This window comes from Patagioenas fasciata, chromosome 11, assembly GCF_037038585.1.
Source record: "Patagioenas fasciata isolate bPatFas1 chromosome 11, bPatFas1.hap1, whole genome shotgun sequence".
Classification (NCBI taxonomy): domain Eukaryota; kingdom Metazoa; phylum Chordata; class Aves; order Columbiformes; family Columbidae; genus Patagioenas; species Patagioenas fasciata.
In genome coordinates this window covers 3,598,806-3,616,863 of record NC_092530.1, presented here as the reverse complement: position 1 = coordinate 3,616,863, position 18,058 = coordinate 3,598,806, and the positions used below count along the sequence as shown (strand labels likewise).

Below are 18,058 nucleotides of genomic sequence, written 5' to 3'. Positions count from 1 at the left end.
AAATCCTGCTCTTTGCCTTGTTATCATCTCCCAGGAGCGTCAGCTCCACTTTCCCATCCCTGACTGTTCCATCCTGACCATCTCCTTGTGGTTTGTAAGTGTGAAGTCCCACAGGGCACCTCACCCTACTGACTCCTCAGTCACCCGTGTCAGGAAGATGTTGTCAATGAGCTCCAGCCCCTCCTGGATGGCTGGTACCTTGCAGATACTGGGATATCTCTGGCCTGCCATGGGTACAGGGTCCTGGAAACATGAGGCTTCATTCATTTGTCTGAAGGAGGCCTCATCTAATTCTTCTTCCTCATCAGTGAGTCTGTAGCTGATGTTCAGTGACCACAACATTTCCCATGTTGTTCTGCCCTCTCATGCTGACTCCTTAGCTCTCAGCTCACATTGTCTGTCCACAGGCAGAGCTCCACATATTCCTGCTGCTCTCTGACATAAAGGACACATTCTCCTTGGAATCCAAACATAACATTATGAGTAGCAGACTCCCAAGACCCCATATTTCTCTAGGAGGTTGTATTTGTAGTGTTCTGTAACTCCTCACACTGTTATTTTGGGAAAGACACACTCATCAGGATAAACCATCTGCGTACAAATATTAACAGCTGAACAAATGGAGCTTCAGTCCAGGGAGGGTCCAGACCTTTAGGAAATTTGGTGTTCCACCATAAGGAATCTCCTAAGTTTTAAAAGGAGAACTGACCAATTCTGTGTCAGGGTGGGACAATAACCCCATCCATCAGGACAGAGCAGGACCTGACACGCTGAGCAGTGACCCTGAGGAGAAGGGCCTGGGCACTCCAAGGTCCCCACACCAGCCCGTGGTGCACGCTCACCATGAACAAGGCAGCTGCACACGGGGCTGCATGAGGAGGAGCGTGGGGACCCAGGCACCTGGAGTTCTCATCCCATTCAGTTCAGCACTGGTGTGACCCCACACACACGGGGGTGTGCCATTGTGCGGCTTCCCAGTTTGGAGAAGCAGGGAGGAACTGGAGAGTTCAGGGCTCTGCCAAGGCAGGTTCAGGACCTTGTGCACATGGTGTGGGATGCTGAGGGACCTGGGCTGCTTTGGCCCAGCAGCGCTGGGGAGGCTGCAGCAGTGCAGGAGTAGCCTGAGAGTGCTTGGAGGGTGGTTTCAGAGGTGGTGGAGGTTTTCTTCCTAGTGGGAAAGAGTTTGAAAAAGAAATAATGGCTGAAAGTGTAGCTGGGAAGGTCCAGGCTGGACATGAGCAGCAAGGAATGTGACTGGAAGGGCAGTGCTGTGGTGGAGCAGGTCAGCAGAGGGAGTCTGCATCAGCCCATGGCTTTGTGCTTCAAGGGACAGCTGGGGAGGATGCAGAGTTCTCAGCAAAGGAAGGAAGATGCTCAGACAAGAGCAAGGTGGGGCAGCAGGGGGGATGTCTGCAACCTGCAGGGAAAGAGGTGCAGGGGATGCCACAGCACAGGACAGGCTGTGGTGGAGATGATTACGGGACGTAAAGAGGCTGAAAGCCCCACCAGACATGAGCTCCTTCTCCCCTTGGCTATGGCTGTTGTCTGCACCTCTGATGCCTGTGAGGAGACACCTTGTCCTTCCAGCACAGGGGCCTCATGGCCTCCTTGTCCCCAGCCAGGAACCTGGGAGCTGTGGGACCATAGTCCTGCCCTTGGCCTTGCACAGCCCCACATCACACTGTCCAGGAAGGGCCCTGGGCAAGGTGGGAGGGACAGGATCTCCCTTCCCAGGGCTGGGGGTCAGGGCTTGTCCCTTTGGTTAATGAAACACATACAGGTTTACTGAGCATCTAAGAGAACTTCACCTTGCTTTCCCTGTCCTGTTGTCGCTGTATCCCATTTTCTTCTCTAACCAGACCCTGGAGTCAGTTCCTCAGTAGTGTCCCTCAGTGGGACTCATTAACATTGCAAGAAACTTTGGAGTTTGAATCTGATTTCTTGAGAGGTTTAATCAACTTCCCCTCAGGGTCTGAGGTCCATGGACTGAGCACCAAACCCACCAGAGGGGTCATTAAAGCACCTTGGGCTGCTCCTGTGCTGCTGAGCTGGGCTGGGCTCCTGGGACAGAGGGAGCTCCTGGCAAGCGGCAGCGCTGCAGAGAGACAGCTCTGCCCAGGAGCAGCTCCTCCGCACAGCGCAGCAGGGCTGAGGGCTCTGCCTGCAACGGGAGATGAGGCAGAAAGAGAGGAGAAATGCAGTCTGGGGTGGGAGGTTTGCTGTGAGTTCACAAGGAGAAAAATCTTCACACAGAGGAGGTGGTGGGATTTCCTGATGCTGGTACAACAAACGAGACAGGTAAGTAAAACTATCAGAAACTTCCTTGTACAGCTAAGGAGGACATGCAGCAGAGCAGGGAATTCCTTCATGAACCATCAGAGGCAGCTGCCTCCTGCTGAGGATGACTCCAGGTGTGTGAAGCTGTTTCTGCACCCAGGGTTGCCCTGCAGAGCAGGGTCCCTGCCAAGGAGCTCCCCATAGGTCTGTGTAGAGAAGCTGTGGGTGGAAGGAGTGACCCCTATCAGGGCAGGAAAGGTGTTTCTGCTGTGGAGAGGGTGCTGTGTGGGTCAGCACTGCTCACAGCTCCAGATCACCCCCAGCATTTTTCCAAGGGGATGCCTCAAGAAGATCAATGCAAGGATTACCAGACAGATAAGGAGCTTTCCTGAGCCTGTCTTTTCAGTTTCCTGTCCCAAGGGGTGAGAGGTGCAGGAAAGGATAAAATGAAAACAAGTTCTCATGCTTAAACAAGTCACTGAGACTCCTGAACTGCAACTCTGAGTGATCAGTACATCTGCCAGAAGGCTCATAACATCCCTTCACCACCCCTCTGCCTGTGCACAGCACCTGCATCACCTGGCTGGACCCGTCAGCCTAGTCTGACCTGTCCTGTTTTCCAGCCTGCAAACAGGAAGATGCCCCCAGGCAGTGCCCTGTGAACAGGCAGGATCTGTAGGGCCAGGGGGAGGGCACAGAGGGTGGGATGGGGTCTGTGAGCACTGACAGGGAAGAGACATGGACAGCGAAACACCTCCCAGGGGGAGAATCTCCAGGCAGCAGGGACAGGATCAGAAATGAGAGGAAACTAAACTCGGAATTGTTATGGGAGGGAGAACAGAGAAAAGTCCCTGTGATCCTCTGCAGTGCAGATCCCTCCTGTGAGCAGCCCCCTGGCCTCCTGTCCCACCCAGCAAAGCCTCTGCCCTCAGGGCCGGGGGCTCCAAGGCATGAAGCAGCTCCTGTGCAGCCAGAGCTCCAGTTCCTCTGCAGAGCACAGGGGCTGAGAGCAGCTGCCCGGCAATGTTGGTGTCTGGGAGGTGGCTGCACAGCTGGGGAAGGGTGACGCTGTCTGAGTGCCCGGCCGCCTCTGCCCTGGCCTCTCTCACACCCACCCTCACCGCATTGTCCTTCTTGCTCCCCTGCTCTGGGTCACTGCTGTTGGGATCTTGTTCTTGCTGTTAGGCTCTCTGGGGATGGCAGTTTCAGCTGCAGAGTCACAGCCTGATCTTGTGAGTCCTTTCCTGCAGGTGTGTCCATGGGAACACGTGTCCCAGCTTTGCTCTGACCTGTGGTGCTGTGGGCAATGCAGGCTGTGGGGCTGGGGAATGAGCTGAGTCTCCCTGAATCAAGTGCCATCATCAGGACACTTGGCTGTCTCATTGAGGTGTCCTTTGATGCTGAGTGATTCCCTCTAAGATGCAGACATGTTCTTTAGCATCTTTTTGTTAGCAGTGGTTTGATCTGACAACACTGAGTCCAAGAACTACCCCGTACTGCCAAGTTGGGCTGACTTATCAAGACCCCATGTGCAGAGGCCCTGCTCTTCATTTTATCATAGAATCATAAAATCATTTCAGTTGTAAGATCATTGAGTCCAACCATAACCTTACCGAACACTAGCACTAAACCATGTCCCTAAGAACCTCATCTAAATGCCTTTTAAACCCTTCCAGGGATGGTGACTCCAACACTGCCGTGGGCAGCCTGTCCCAACACCTGACAATCCTTTCCAGGAAGAGTTTTTCCTAATAACCACTCTAAATCTCCCGTGGCACAACTACCTTTCAAGTAGTTGTAGACAGCAATAAGGTCTCCCCTCAACCTCCTGTTCTCCAGGCTAAACCGTACCGGTTCCCTCAACTGCTCCTCATAGAGAGCTCCAGTCACGGAGCTGAAGGAACATCTGCTGGAAAAAGAAAGAGTGCATGTAGCTTGTGGAGGGTCTATGAAAAAATGAATTTGATTTTGTTCAGAGGTATGTCCTCTAACTTGTTAGTGTTTTTCCCTCCTGTGACAGGTCACATGCCCACAGGCAGCAAATGTCCAACAACAGCTCCATCACCCAGTTCCTCCTCCTGGCGTTCACAGACACACGGGAGCTGCAGCTCTTACACTTCTGGTTCTTCCTGGGCATCTACCTGGCTGCCCTCCTGGGCAACAGCCTCATCATCACCACCATAGCCTGGGAGCAGCACCTCCACACCCCCATGTACTTCTTCCTGCTCAACCTCGCCCTCCTGGACCTGGGCTGCATCACCACCACTGTCCCCAAGTCCATGGCCAACTCTCTGTGGGATACCAGGGACATTTCCTATGCAGGATGTGCTGCACAACTCTTCCTGTTTTTCCTTTTAGCTTCAGCAGAGTATTCTCTTCTCACTATCATGTCCTATGACCGCTACGTTGCCATCTGCAAACCCCTGCACTACGGGATCCTCCTGGGCACCAGAGCTTGTGTCCACATGGCAGCAGCTGCCTGGGCCACTGGGTTTCTCAATGCTCTGCTGCACACGGCCAATACATTTTCACTGCCACTGCGCAAGGGCAATGCCCTGGGCCAGTTCTTCTGTGAAATCCCCCAGATCCTCAAGCTCTCCTGCTCACACTTCTACCTCAGGGAAACTGGGCTTCTTGTGGTTAGTGTCTGGTTAGCATTTGGGTGTTTTGTGTTCATTGTGCTGTCCTATGTGCAGATCTTGAGGGCCGTGCTGAGGATCCCCTCTGAGCAGGGACGGCACAAAGCCTTTTCCACCTGCCTCCCTCACCTGGCCGTGGTCTCCCTGTATGTCAGCACTGCCATGTTTGCCCACCTGAAGCCCCCGTCCATCTCCTCCCCATCCCTGGATCTGGTGGTGTCTGTTCTGTACTCGGTGGTGCCTCCGGCAGTGAACCCCCTCATCTACAGCATGAGGAACCAGGAGCTCAAGGATGCCGTGTGGAAACTGACAACTGGATTTCTTCTGAATCTGTAAACTGTCTGTCTTCTACATAAGAAGACATTCTCATTGCAGGTTCATCCTTTGTGCAGTATTTTTTGTCTCTACTTGTGAGTTTGGTTTTTTTTATGATAATATTTTTATTCCCTTTGTAATTCACTGCCTGCTTTTCTTTTCTCAGTGAGTGGCTGTGTCAATGTGGAATCATGTTCTCTGTGTTTAAGCAAAATAAAGGATCCTTCACCAATAATTTTCACTGACATTCTTTCTCCAAGACCTTTCTGGAGCTGCAGTGATAGTTCCCATGTGCATGGGTGGAAGGGAAAAGAGTCCAGCATGGCAGCCCTGCCAGGGAGCACCAGTGCTTGTTCTTCCAGAGCTGTTCTGGTTCCACTCCCACACTCTCCTTCTCATCCCTTGTGTTGGTGCAAGGCCTGAGTGCTCTGGCAGCTTGGTCCCCGTCCTGCTGTGTGTCAGTGCTGTGAGCGCAGGCAGGGACAGGCAATGGGCACTGCTGTGACAGAGCTGGCCTCTGTAACAGTTCTTCTATAAAGCAAAGTGATCTCCTATGGGTAGGGCCTGAGGGTTTAGGTCTTTTTGCAAAGCTTCTCCCAAGAACATGCCCAAGAAAGTTACCCACAGATGAAACACCGCTGTTCAGCTGATCAGCGTGTGCGTGCAGGGCTGGCACACAGCAGTGTCCTCTCACAGCCAGGTCTCCTGCCAGAGACCTGCAGGACCAGCAGAGCAGGGGCTGGGCTGTGCCCCTGTGCACTGGTCACCCCATCCAATCTCCCCTAATCATCATGGACTAATCTCTCTAGCCCAGATCTCTCACCTCAGCTCAGAGAGGTACTTTGTCCCTATGGTACATACAGGCTGGGGGGGCGAGATGCTGGAGAGCAGCTCTGCAGAGAGGGATCTGGGAGTTCTGGTTGACAGGAAATTGAACAAGAGCTACCAGTGTCCCTGGAGCCAAGAGGGACCCGTGTCCTGGTGCATCCAGCACAGCACGGCCAGCCGGGCAGGGTAGTTGGGCAGGGTGGGGGATTGTCCCCCTCTGCTCTGCGTTGGGCTGACCTCAGGAGATAAAGCTACTGGAGAGTGTCCAGAAGAGGCTGCAAATTTGGTGAAGGGTTTGGAGGGGAAGCCGTGTGAGGAGCGGCTGAAGTACTTGGATTTGCTCAGCTGGAGTAGAGGAGACTGAGGGCAGAGCTCATGGGGCTGCAGGTTCCTCAGCAGGGGAGCAGTAGGGGCAGGGCTGAGCTCTTCTCTCTCTGTCAGTGAGAGAAACCGAGGGAATGGCAGAAGAGGTGCCACGTCTTCCTGCACCAGTCTCTAGGCACCTGAAGGACAAGGAAGGGATTGCTGAACCGAAATGAGTGGCAAATCCAATGAGTCCCAAGAAATGCTCTGAACTCATTCGAGAGCTTTAGACGCCCAGGAAAGAGCTCAGTGACAGTGCAGCCCATCCAGCTGCATCTGTGTCCCTCACTGAGCAGCACAACCAGTGTGCAGTCACCCCATGGTTCTGCAGCCAACCTGCAGAACTTAGAGCATCACTGCCAGTTTGAGGCCCTGTGGGGAGCGCAGGGAAGGGGCCAGGAGCTCCAGAGCAGATCAGAGGAGGGATGGGGGAGGTCAGACAGGAGCTGACCTGGGCTGGAAATGGCCTTGGAGAGAAAAATGCTGGTGTTCAGCTGCCCCAAGATTACACCCAGAGCTTAGGGTGCAGGACCAGAAGTCCTTGCTGTCCTGCTGCTTCACCAGGCCTGGGAAGTAGCTGGAGAAGGATTGGTGTCCCCCACTTACCATCTCTTAGTGCATCATCCCTCGTGAAGGGTGGCATGGAAAGCAAGTCTGGGACCCTGTGTCAGGTCTTGCACTGAAGAAAGTATTCACCCAGAAGCCACATCATTTTGCTCTGGTACTTCAGTCCTGGTGCTCATCACATGTCCTGAAGACAAACTTATGCACCCCTCTTGTCAACCTTACCCCGAAAGTCACCCCTAGACAAGGCTCCTGAGCTGGGTCTGAGCTGGAGAACTGGGGTCCAGCTGTGACCAGAGGAAGGACAAGGCCTGTCCTGGGTCCTCTAAAGGGCTGGCAGCCTCTGTGATCTCCACCAGAAAAGGCACCATGCAAGAAACCGTAGACCATCCCCATGCCCTTTGGAGGCCCCTAGAAAGTGTTCCTCTCTCCAAATATCCAGCCCAGCTTGTCACTGCGTGAACAACCATGAGAAACTGCCCCAGGACCCTCATTCCAGACCCCATCTCCTCCACCCCATACAGGCAGTGCTCTCCCCCTTGTCACTGAGGTGGTTCCAGGGACCCAAGTGACACCTGTAGGAGGAGAGTTTGGGTAGGGATATGGTGTCCTTTAGTGCTCCTCGTGGTACCTCCTGCTGGGATTTGTGCCACTGCTCACAGCCCTCTGAGCCTGGATGTTCAGCCAGTTCTCAGTGGTGCTAAACAGGAATATGCCCATGAGCACATTGGGCTGCACTGGGAGGAGCGTGGGCACCCAGACAAGGGCAGTTATTGTCCATCGTGACTCAGCACTGGTGTGGTCACATCTGGAGCGGTGTGTCCCAGTGTGAGGTTCCCCATTTTGGAGGAACAGGGAGGAGCTGTTGTGTGGCCAGAGAAAGTCTGGGTCGTGTGTGGAGATGTTGAGAGACCCAAACTTCTTTAGCCTGGTGAAGTGGAGGCTGAGGAAATGTGCTGTTTTTACTGAAACTGAGTTAATATTATTCATGCATTTTACTTCACATCCAGTACAGTCTTTTGTTTAGATTTGCTATGAGAATAGTGAGATAGCGCTGTTTCTTCCCTGGGATAGAGTTCATTTTTCATTTTAGCAGCTTTACAGTGTTTTCCATTTGCTATGAAAGGAATGTCAGAACTCACTGATATCTTGGCTGTTGTCAGGGAAACCAAGGACTTCTTTGGCCATCCAGCTGCAGATGCAGATTGGCAGGAGGGGACACAGACAGGACAGCACCTGGATTGACATGTAGGCTGATCAATGAAATATTCCCTATGATTAGCGTCATGCTCAGTCTAAAGCTGGAGCCAGCTTTTAGGGCTTGTTACATCCGTTACTCTGGGTTTTCCAGCTGGTTTATTTGTTCCATTCACAAGTTTCATTCTGTCAGGAGTTCGATGTCAGTTTGGCCTTTTGCCGTTCTCCCATTCTACAGTTGGCCTTTGGGCCTTTCTGCCTGTTGCCCTTTTGCTCTCTCTTGCTGGGATGGGCTGCTCAGGACCAAGGTGCTCCCTTCTGCAGGACTAGCTGTTCTGTGTGACCGAAGTTACACGGGGGATAGCACTGAGTATATTTTCTTAATTTAATTTATCTATTTCTATTTAATTTATCTGGACTATTGCCAGTGAAACCAAGGACTTCTCTGGAGTCCAGCTGCAGGTGCAAATTGGCAGGAAGGGGCACAGACAGGACAGCACCTTGACTGACATCCAGGTCAATAACGAGCTATTCTTTACCATTGGTGTCATGCTCACTATAAAGCTGGAGATGCCTTTTCCAGCCAGTTAGTTTTGGTTTGCCGGCTACTTTGGTTGGCTCTGTTTGGAAGTTCCATTCTATTGGGAGTTCAGTGTTAGTTCCGCTTTATGACGTTTTTCTGCTTTTCAGTTGGCCCTTGGGCCTCTCTGCCTTTTGCACTTGTACTTTCTCTTGCTGGGATCAGCTGTTCAGGACCAGGGTGCTCTCTTCTTTTGGGCTGTCTGTTCAGCACAACTGGAGTTACGTGGGGGATTGCACTGAGAATCATATATTTTACTTTATGTATATTTTAGTATATTATTATTTGTAGTGTATAATTTTCACTGTTTTCTTTCTTTTTTTTTCTTTTTTATTTTTTTTTTCCTAAACCCACAAGTTTCTCCCTTCCCTTTCATTTCTCTCCCTTATCCCACCTGGGGACTGGGAGCAGGATGTGAGCAGCTCTCATGGTCTTGGTTGGTGGTTGTGGTAAAACCATGACAAGAAAGGGTAGTAGTAGCTTCAGAAATCTTGAAAATCTCTTTACAAGACGGTAGAGGAAAGCAGCATGAGAAAGGAAAACCATCAGAAACTGCAGCTCTGGAGGTCCAGAGTGGAGCTCAGGATAAAGAAATGTCATTCTGAGCACAGTGCTGTGGTCATTCAGAAGAACTCTGGATCAGCCATGACTTTGTGTTTCCAGGAACAGCTGGTGAGGATGGACAGACAGCAGCACAGGTGAGGACACAGTGGGGTGAGAACAAGGTGGGGAAGCACATGGGGTGTCTGCAGCCTGTGGGGAAACAGCCACAGGCCTGGGACAGTGTAGTATGGACTATGGTGGAGATGGCCAAGGGCATTGAGAAGGCTGGATGTCCCTGAAAGAGCCAAGGTCTTTGTCCCCTTGGCTATGACTGATGTCCCTGACAGCGAGGCCTAAGAGGAGACACATGGTTGTCATGGCCATGGCACCCATTGCCTCCTTGGACCCCCATGGCGTGTCACACCATTGTCCTGCACTGGGCATCGCACACCCCACATCCCCACCAAGAGCCCTGAGCCACACGTGAGGGACAGGATCTCCCTTCCTAGGGGCAGGGGCTCAAGGCTTGGCCATTGTCCTTCATCAAACAAACCAAGGGTTTTCTCAGCATCAGAACTGCTGCACTTTGCCTTTGCCTGATGCAATCACAGCCTCCAATTATCTGCTCTAACGAGTCCCTGGGGAGGCTTTGTCAGTAACAGCCCTCAGTGGGGCCCATTAATGCTTCAAGGTACTTTGGAGTTTGCTTCTGACTTGGACTTCTTGAGCAGATTCTTCAGTCTGTGCTTGGTATCTGAGGTTCATGGACTCAGCACCAAATACTCCATGGGGCTCATTAAAACACAAAAACCCTAAGGAGCAATGTTTCTTTCTGTAATCTCATTCAAATTTTCAAGACTTGTAGAACTAACTGGAGAGGTTTCAATGGGACACTTAGTGATGAAGATTTCAAAGAAGATTTCATAAAGGAGGGTTTTTTCTTTCCAGGGTATTTTCTGTCATTTTTCAGTGTATAGGAGAAGTGACAGCAGCATTCTACACTGGACATTGATCCAGAGGGTCTCCTGAAGACATCTGGACAGGCAGGAGAACAGTCCCTTGAGGCTGGACAGTGTATGGACAACCTCGCTCCTCACCCCCCACCCCCAGTCTGCCGGTTCCCTCATTGGCCACCAGAGACTGCATCACTTTTCCTCACATCAGACTTCTCCACTGAGCTCTGCAGGAGATGCTGCAGCTCCTGTGCACCAGCTCCACCTGCTCTCCTGTGCAAACACTGCACAGTTTAATAAACAGTAAAACACCTTCCTCAGCTGTGTGTGTAAGCTGGATCTGATGAGGTCCACCATCCACAAGGGACATCAACACAAGAACTGGTTTAGACAGAGAGACAGGAGAGGATAGAAATAAACACAATGAACATGTTGTCTGCCATGTTAATTAGAGCTCTAAAGAATGGGGCAAGTTCGTAACTCCCTGAAGCTCGAAGCGGAAACCAGACAGTTGAGAGGCCACTGAATGACCAAAGAGCAAGTGGAGGAGAAACCTGAGAGCACTGGGAAGGGCAAATGTCCAGACAGTGCTGGAAAGTTGTCCTTTGACAGGGACTTTGAATCAGGAGAGGTGGGAACTCCAGAATGACGAGGGAGATGAAATAATAGAGTGTTGGTAATAGAAGTACAGGGGAAGACCGATATCACTTCTGCTCTTAGTACACTTCCCATTAATTCAGTTTTTGGCTTTTTTTTTCTTTGTTTGTTTTAATATGTAAAAAAATCCAAAACCAAAACCAAAAATCACACCAAAAAACACACACAAAAAGCAAACACAAAAAAACATAAAAAAAAAAAAAAAAAAACAGAAACAAAAACCGAACGCACACAAACAAACAAAACCCCCAAAAAACCACCTAAAACAAAAAAAGAACAACAAAGAAGTGCACCTTTCAAGGCAGACATCAGTCATCAGATGTCCCACCATAAACAACCAGTGCTGTTTTAGGGGCCCCAATGTACCTGAGGTGCCTGCCTGGGATTGGCATCTATCAAACAGGACCTGGGGAGACCAGAGCACCTTGCAATGCAGGTGGAGCCTGGGCAGGGGTTCCCGGGGCACCTACACTGGCACCAGGTGTTTGTGTCCCTGGAGGTGAAGAAATCTGGGTCCTAAATCCATGCCCAGTTCTGGAAAACTCTTTCAAAGAAAAGTAACCCTCCTAGAAAGACAAACAAACAAACAACCAAATAAATAAATAAATAGCAAATAAGTAAATAAATAAATAAATAAATAAATGAGTGGATAAATAAATAAACAAATAAGAAGTATGTTGACACCTTCCTTTGCTTTGGATCTTTGTCTTCAGTTCTTCTTATTTTAATTTTCATTGACATTAGCTGACATACAATGAGCTTACAAGCAAGAAGCCAAGATCATTTTGTGTCTTCCATACCACCCCATGGTCTCTGAACCTGCCCTGCCCAGGACTCCTCACACTTTGCCCAGAGCGAGTCACACTGAGGTGTTGGCTGGTTCCCTGGCTGAGATGTTGGTTTAGATGGTCACCTACAGCACAGGTGGATCCTGCCCCATCATTGTCTGCTCTGCTCCAGTTAGAAACAGAGCCCAACATCACCATGGGATCATAAGAGAACTGAGGTTGAAGGGACCTCAGGAGTCTGCAGTCCAACCTGTCACCAACGGGGTCAGACCAAGGTGTTCAAGCCTTGATTCAATTCGAGTTTTAGCAGGACTAGAGGAGTGATCATCCCTTTGTACTCGGCACTGGTGAGGCTGCACCTTGAATCCTGGGGTCAGTTTTAGGCCCCTCAGGACAAGGAAGACATTGAGGTGCTGGAGAGAGTTCAGAGGAGCGTGACAAGGGTGGTGAAGGGTCTGGAGCACCAGTGTTATGAGGAACGGTTTAGGGAGCTGAGGCTGTTCAGCCTTGAGAAAAGGAGGCTTATTGCTGTCTACAGCTACCTGAAAGGAGGTTTTATCATGGTGGGTGTCAAAGGCTTTACTGCAGTCTAAGGACACAACACCCACAGCCTTTGTGGCGGATTCACTCCCCACGACAGACTTTCCCTCATCTGCTCAGCCGGTCACCTTGTCATAGAAGGAAATCAGGCTGGTCAAGCAGGACCAGCCTTTCACAAAGCCATGCTGACTGGGCCCGATTGCTCGTCTGGTATGTGTGACCTCACAGTCCTTTCCCAGCCATGTTCCTGCTGTTGGCCTATCCCCTGCAGAGGCAGAAGTGACCTCACAGTGCCCTGCACAGCCATTGGCTTCCTACTGGACTATGAACTCCTGAGACACAAGTGACCACATGGCATCGTACCCAGCCATCACCCTCCTTGTGGTCCAGTGTGTGAGCAGATCAAACAGAGCTGCTTTCATCAAATGTATCCAATAGATTTCCTATCAAGGGTATGAGTGGAGAAACGTTCCTCAGAGGAGCTGCTGTGTTTACACTGCTTCTGACTCTGCTTTTTTCTTCATCTTCCTTTGTCTCTTCTGACGTGAAAGAGCTCTCCAAGTAAAAGATTAAAGGAATCCTACAATAACGCAGGTTGGAAGAGACCCCTGAACACCATCTCTGTCCCACTGACCTTTATGGCACCCCAAGGAATAGCTGACAGCATCAGTGCTCCCTTGGGTTCATCTCACCACATGCACACAGTGGACATGCACACGATGTGTATGGTTACATCTCATCTGTGCAATGAAAACATGGACTTTTGACTTATTATTTCATAGAATCACAGAATGTTCGGAGTTGGAAGGGACCCACAAAGATCATGGAGTCCAACTCCTGTCCCTGCACAGGACACCCCACAGGTCACACCGTGTGTCTGAGGACGTTGTCCAGTCTCTTCTTGAACACTGTCAGGTTGGGGCCGTGACACCTCCCTGGGACCCAGTTCAGTGTCCAGCACCTCTGGGTGAAGAACCTTTTCCTCATGTCCAACTGACCCTCCCCTGGCACGTCTTTCTTCCATTCCCTTGGGTTCTGTCAATGGTCACCACAGAGAAGAGATCAGTACCTTCCCTTCCTTCTCCCCTTGTGAGGATGCTGTAGCCACCATGAGGTCTCCTTTTAGTCTTCTCTTCAGCTCTGATGCTGAGAAACCCCTTGGTTTGCTTCCTCAAGCAGAAAGGAGAAGCCATGACCTGCAGGCAATGGGAAGGGGCATCCTGTCCCTCACATACGGCTCAGGGCTCTTCCTGGGACCGTGGGATGTGGGTGTGCAAGGCCGAGGGAAGGACAACACTGGGACAACAACTTCCAGCTTCCCCATGGGGCTGCAAGGAGGCAGAGAGGCCCCAGTGCCATGAGGACAACGTGGCTTCTCCTGGGCCTCAGTGGCAGAGACAACTGCCATGGCCAAGGGGACAGAGACCTGGGTTCTGTGGGTCCCTTCCAGCCTTGCCAGCGCCCTTTGCCATCTCCACCACAGGCTGTTCTACACGGTCCTACCCCTGCCCCTCTTTCCCTGCAGGCTGCAGACACCCATCTCGCTTCCCCACCTGCTCTCACCCCAGCATTTCTGCACCTTCACTGCTGTGTCTGCACTCTCACTGGCTGCTCTTGGAACACAAACCATGGGCTGATCCAGCTCCCTCTGGGTGACCTCTTGCACCACAGCACTGCCCTTCCACTGTCATTTCTTCCTCCTCATATCCAGTCTTCACCTTCCAAATTGCACATGTCCCTGCTGCTGTCCCGTCATGTTCTCAGGCGGGATGGACATGACAACCCATCTCCAAGGCCTCTTCCTGGGTAGGGCCTGTGGGCACTTAGGCAGAGGTTCTTTCCCAGCCATGTCCCAGCTGCTGGGCTGTCACCTCCAGAGACAGAACTGACCTCACTGTCCCTTCACAGCCACATGATTCTGACTGGATTATGAGTGTCTGAGACCTCATAATACCACACCCATTCATCCCCTCCTGAGGACCCAGGACCTGACCAAGACTGAATTGTGCTCTACCTCATCCTACACCTTCTCCTCTTTCCCTGCAGGCTGCAGACACCCATCTCACTCCCTCACCTTTTTCAAATCTGTCAAATATTTTTCCTACAAGCAATGTGAATGAAAAGCCTCCATCATCCTCAAAGGCACTGAAAGTGCACTGTGTTACATTCTGGAAGGGGAGAATAAAGATGTTCAACAGTGTTGGCCCAAGTGCTGGTCACTGAGAGATGACACCAGTAACTGGCTGCACAGAGGACTTTGTACCACTGATGATATTTGGGCTTGACGGTTCAGCCAACTTCCCACCCAGCATCCACTTCCTGAGCCCCATCAGCACCACTCTGGCCAGAAGGAGACCATGGCTGGGCCTTGCAAACGCCCTGTCCACAACATGCCTTTCTTTCCCCTGTCCATTTGGGTTCAGCAGTCCCTTCCTTGTCCTTCACATTCCTGGGAATGGCTGCAGGAGGACGTGTCCCATCCCCTTCCCAGGGTGGAAGTAGGGTGGTCAGGTTGTTACTCTCCCCATTCCTATTCCTGCTCTTCTTGAAGATGGGTTTGAGATCTGCATTTCCTTAGGACTCCAGAACCATTCTGGTTTCTATGGCACTTATGAGAGCACAATGTGGAATCACAGGCAATGGTGATGTAGCAGACTGGAGCACTTGCAATGAACCTGTCCAGTGCAGCTGAGATGTATCTCACTGATCCAGTGGGGTCTGTTCCTGGAGTCACACACAGAAATATCAGGGTTCTGTCTGGCATCCATATCTGAGTTGGTCGCAGGACTCCTTATGCACCCAGGGATGCTCAGAGACAGAGTCTGTCCCTTTTACACACAGAGGTAGGAGTCAGAGTGTCCTTCTGGCTTCCTGTTGCCACTCCCAAAGGATGGGAGACACCTCAGCCCTGTGCTGTGTCACCTGCTCTGGACTCATCTGAGATGTCCCCCATCATGAGGAATGGACACGGGGACCTCAGTTAAAGGAAGCACATCCCAGTGCTGCTTTCAGGTGACTTCCCATAGGTTGTTCCTCCCAATATGAAGTGAGCTCAAGACCTCGTGTGTTCCACAGACCTTCACAGAATGGAAAGGAGTAGTTGATGGTGTTTGTGCTCACTCGGGTTCATGTCACCTCACGTACACGATGTGCATACTCACATCTCATCTGTACAAAGCAAACATGGACTGCTGAAGGACTCATTGAGTGTCTGCCCATGGAGGGAAGAATATCTTCTTTGGGTGAGAGCGCAGGGCTGGAAATGGTGGTTGTGAGTGGCCAGTCCGTGGTGATTGACCTGAGGCGCCTTCTGAAGGGGTGTCCAATCCACAGGGGCACAGCCCAGTCCCTGCTCTGCTGGTCCTGCAGGTCTCTGGCAGGAGGCCTGGCTGTGAGAGAACACTGTTGTGTGCCAGCCCTGCACACACACACTGTTCAGCTGTACCCTGGTGTTGCATCTGTGGCCACTTTCTTGAAAATGTTATTGAGAAAAACATTGTAAGAAGATCTAAACCTTCAGTCCCTGCCCTGAGGAGATCACCTTTCTATCTGGAAAGGCTGTTCTGAGGCCAGCTCTGTCAGAGCAGTTCCCATTGCCTGTCCCCGCTTTATTTTCTGGACAGGGACCAAGCTGCCAGAGTGCTCAGGCCTTGCACCAACACAAGGGATGAGAAGGAGAATGTGAGGGTGGAAACACAACAGCTCTGGAAGAACAAGCACTGGTGCTCCCTGGCAGTGCTGCTATGATGGACTCTGTTCCCCTCCACCAATGCAAACAGAAACTCCCTGTGTCTCCAAAAAGGACTTAAAAGAAGATCTCAGGAGTAAAACAAACCTAGACAGAACACTGTAGTTCCCTTTATTTTTTTTTTTTTTTTAAACACAGGCAAAATGGCTCCTCATTTACATAAAAATTGGTCAGAACAAAAGGCAGACAGTGAATTAGGAAAGGGATGACAACATTATCACAAAACACGACAACAGCAACAAGAGAACAGGAATGGTTGAACCTGCACTGAGTTACACTATAACTGCTATGGAGAAAATGAGAGTTTGTTGCTGTTTGTTATTGAAAACATCCAGTTATCAGTTTCCACATGGAACCCTGGAGTTCCTTGTTCCTCATGCTGTAGATGAGGGGGTTCACTGCTGGAGGCAGCACTGAGTACAGAATTGCCATGACCAGATCAAGGGATGGGGAAGAGAAGGATCGAGGTTTTGGGTAGACAAAAGAAGAGGTGCTGAGGAACAGGGAGACCACAGCCAGGTGAGGGAGGCAGGTGGAAAAGGCTTTGTGCCGTCCCTGCTCAGAGGGGATCCTCAGCAACTCCCTGAAGACCTGCACATAGGACAGCACAATGAACACAAAACACACAAAGAATAAAAAGGCACTAATGAGAAGAAGAGCCAAACCCTTAAGGTAAGAGTGTGAGCAGGAGAGCTTGAGGATCTGGGGGATTTCACAGAAGAACTGGTCCAGGGCATTGCCCTTGCACAGGGGCAGTGAAAATGTATTGGCCGTGTGCAGCAGAGCATAGAGAAACCCAGTGGCCCAGGCAGCTGCTGCCATGTGGACACAAGCTCTGCTGCCCAGGAGGGTCCCGTAGTGCAGGGGTTTGCAGATGGCAGCGTAGCGGTCGTAGGACATGATGGTGAGAAGAGAATACTCTGCTGAAATGAAAAAGACAAAGCAAAACAGTTGGGCAGCACATCCCATATAAGAAATGGCCCTGGTGTCCCAGAGGGAATTGGCCATGGACTTGGGGAGAGTGGTGGAGATGGAGCCCAGGTCAAGGAGGGCGAGGTTGAGGAGGAAGAAGTACATGGGGGTGTGGAGGTGCTGGTCCCAGGCTATGGTGGTGATGATGAGGCCGTTGCCCAGGAGGGCAGCCAGGTAGATGCCCAGGAAGAGCCAGAAGTGCAAGAGCTGCAGCTCCCGTGTGTCTGTGAACGGCAGGAGGAGGAACTGGGTGATGGAGCTGCTGTTGAACATTTGCTGCCTGTGGGCATGAGGACCTGTGCAAGGAGGAAAGGACAGTGACAAGCTAGAGGAGACTTCTCTAAAGAAAATAAACGGGCTGTTTCTCATGGAAAACGCCCTCACTGATGGAGGGATGTTTCTGCTCATTATCTCTTTCTACCAACTGAGAAAAACGGTTCATCACAGTTTAAAATGCAGCTTGGGCATCTAGTTTCCATGAACACAGCTCTGGGGAAAAACCACCTGAGTTGGTGTCAGAACAAAAACTGACCCACACTCCCACCCCAACCCCAGAGAGCAAGAGCACCAGGGACAGGTGGAGAAACAGGGAAGGACACTGCAGTGCTACCAGAAAATAAAGCAAGGACAGAAAGGCAGACGGGCATGCTGTGGAACCTTCTCCTTACCCAGCTGTGCTGCTGCCCCTCACATAATGACACTGTAGAGCAAGTACTTATAGCACCTTTTTTGTGTACCATGTTCCAGGAACCCTTCACCTGGAGGTCCAGTTGCTGAGGTGGAGACTTGTGATGTGGACCCTATGGCTTTGGGGCAGAGGCTCTGCTGGGGAGGAGATGAGATCAAAGGTTGCACTGGGAAATGTGTCTGCACTCGAGAGCATGTCCTATAATCCTGTCCACAGCATTTCTGGTAGCAGTTAACTCCTCCTGCCCATGTCTGTGCTGCCTGCAGCTGTGCCTCTGTCCTTGGATCTGCTCCCTGTCAGTGTCACAGACGCCGTCCCACCCGCTATGTGCTCAGCTCTGTCCTGCTCACACCTCCTGGCACTGCCCAGGGGCAGCTCTGTGTGTGCAGGGACTCAGGAGCAGCTC

General features: G+C 51.2%; 1 protein-coding gene across 1 annotated transcript; it reads right to left on the bottom strand.

The window, feature by feature from the left end:
- Window positions 1–16,310: 16,310 nt before the first annotated feature.
- On the bottom strand, window positions 16,311–17,333 carry LOC139828883 (olfactory receptor 14A16-like). Its single transcript, XM_071813674.1, has one exon. The coding sequence runs from the start codon at window positions 17,331–17,333 to the stop codon at window positions 16,311–16,313; it is 1,023 nt and encodes a 340-aa protein (XP_071669775.1).
- Between the last annotated feature and the right edge of the window lie 725 nt (window positions 17,334–18,058).

What these genes read in the sequence shown, in the direction of transcription:
- LOC139828883 (XM_071813674.1), bottom strand. Translation starts at nt 17,333, where the DNA reads ATGAGAAACAGCCCGTTTATTTTCTTTAGAGAAGTCTCCTCTAGCTTG.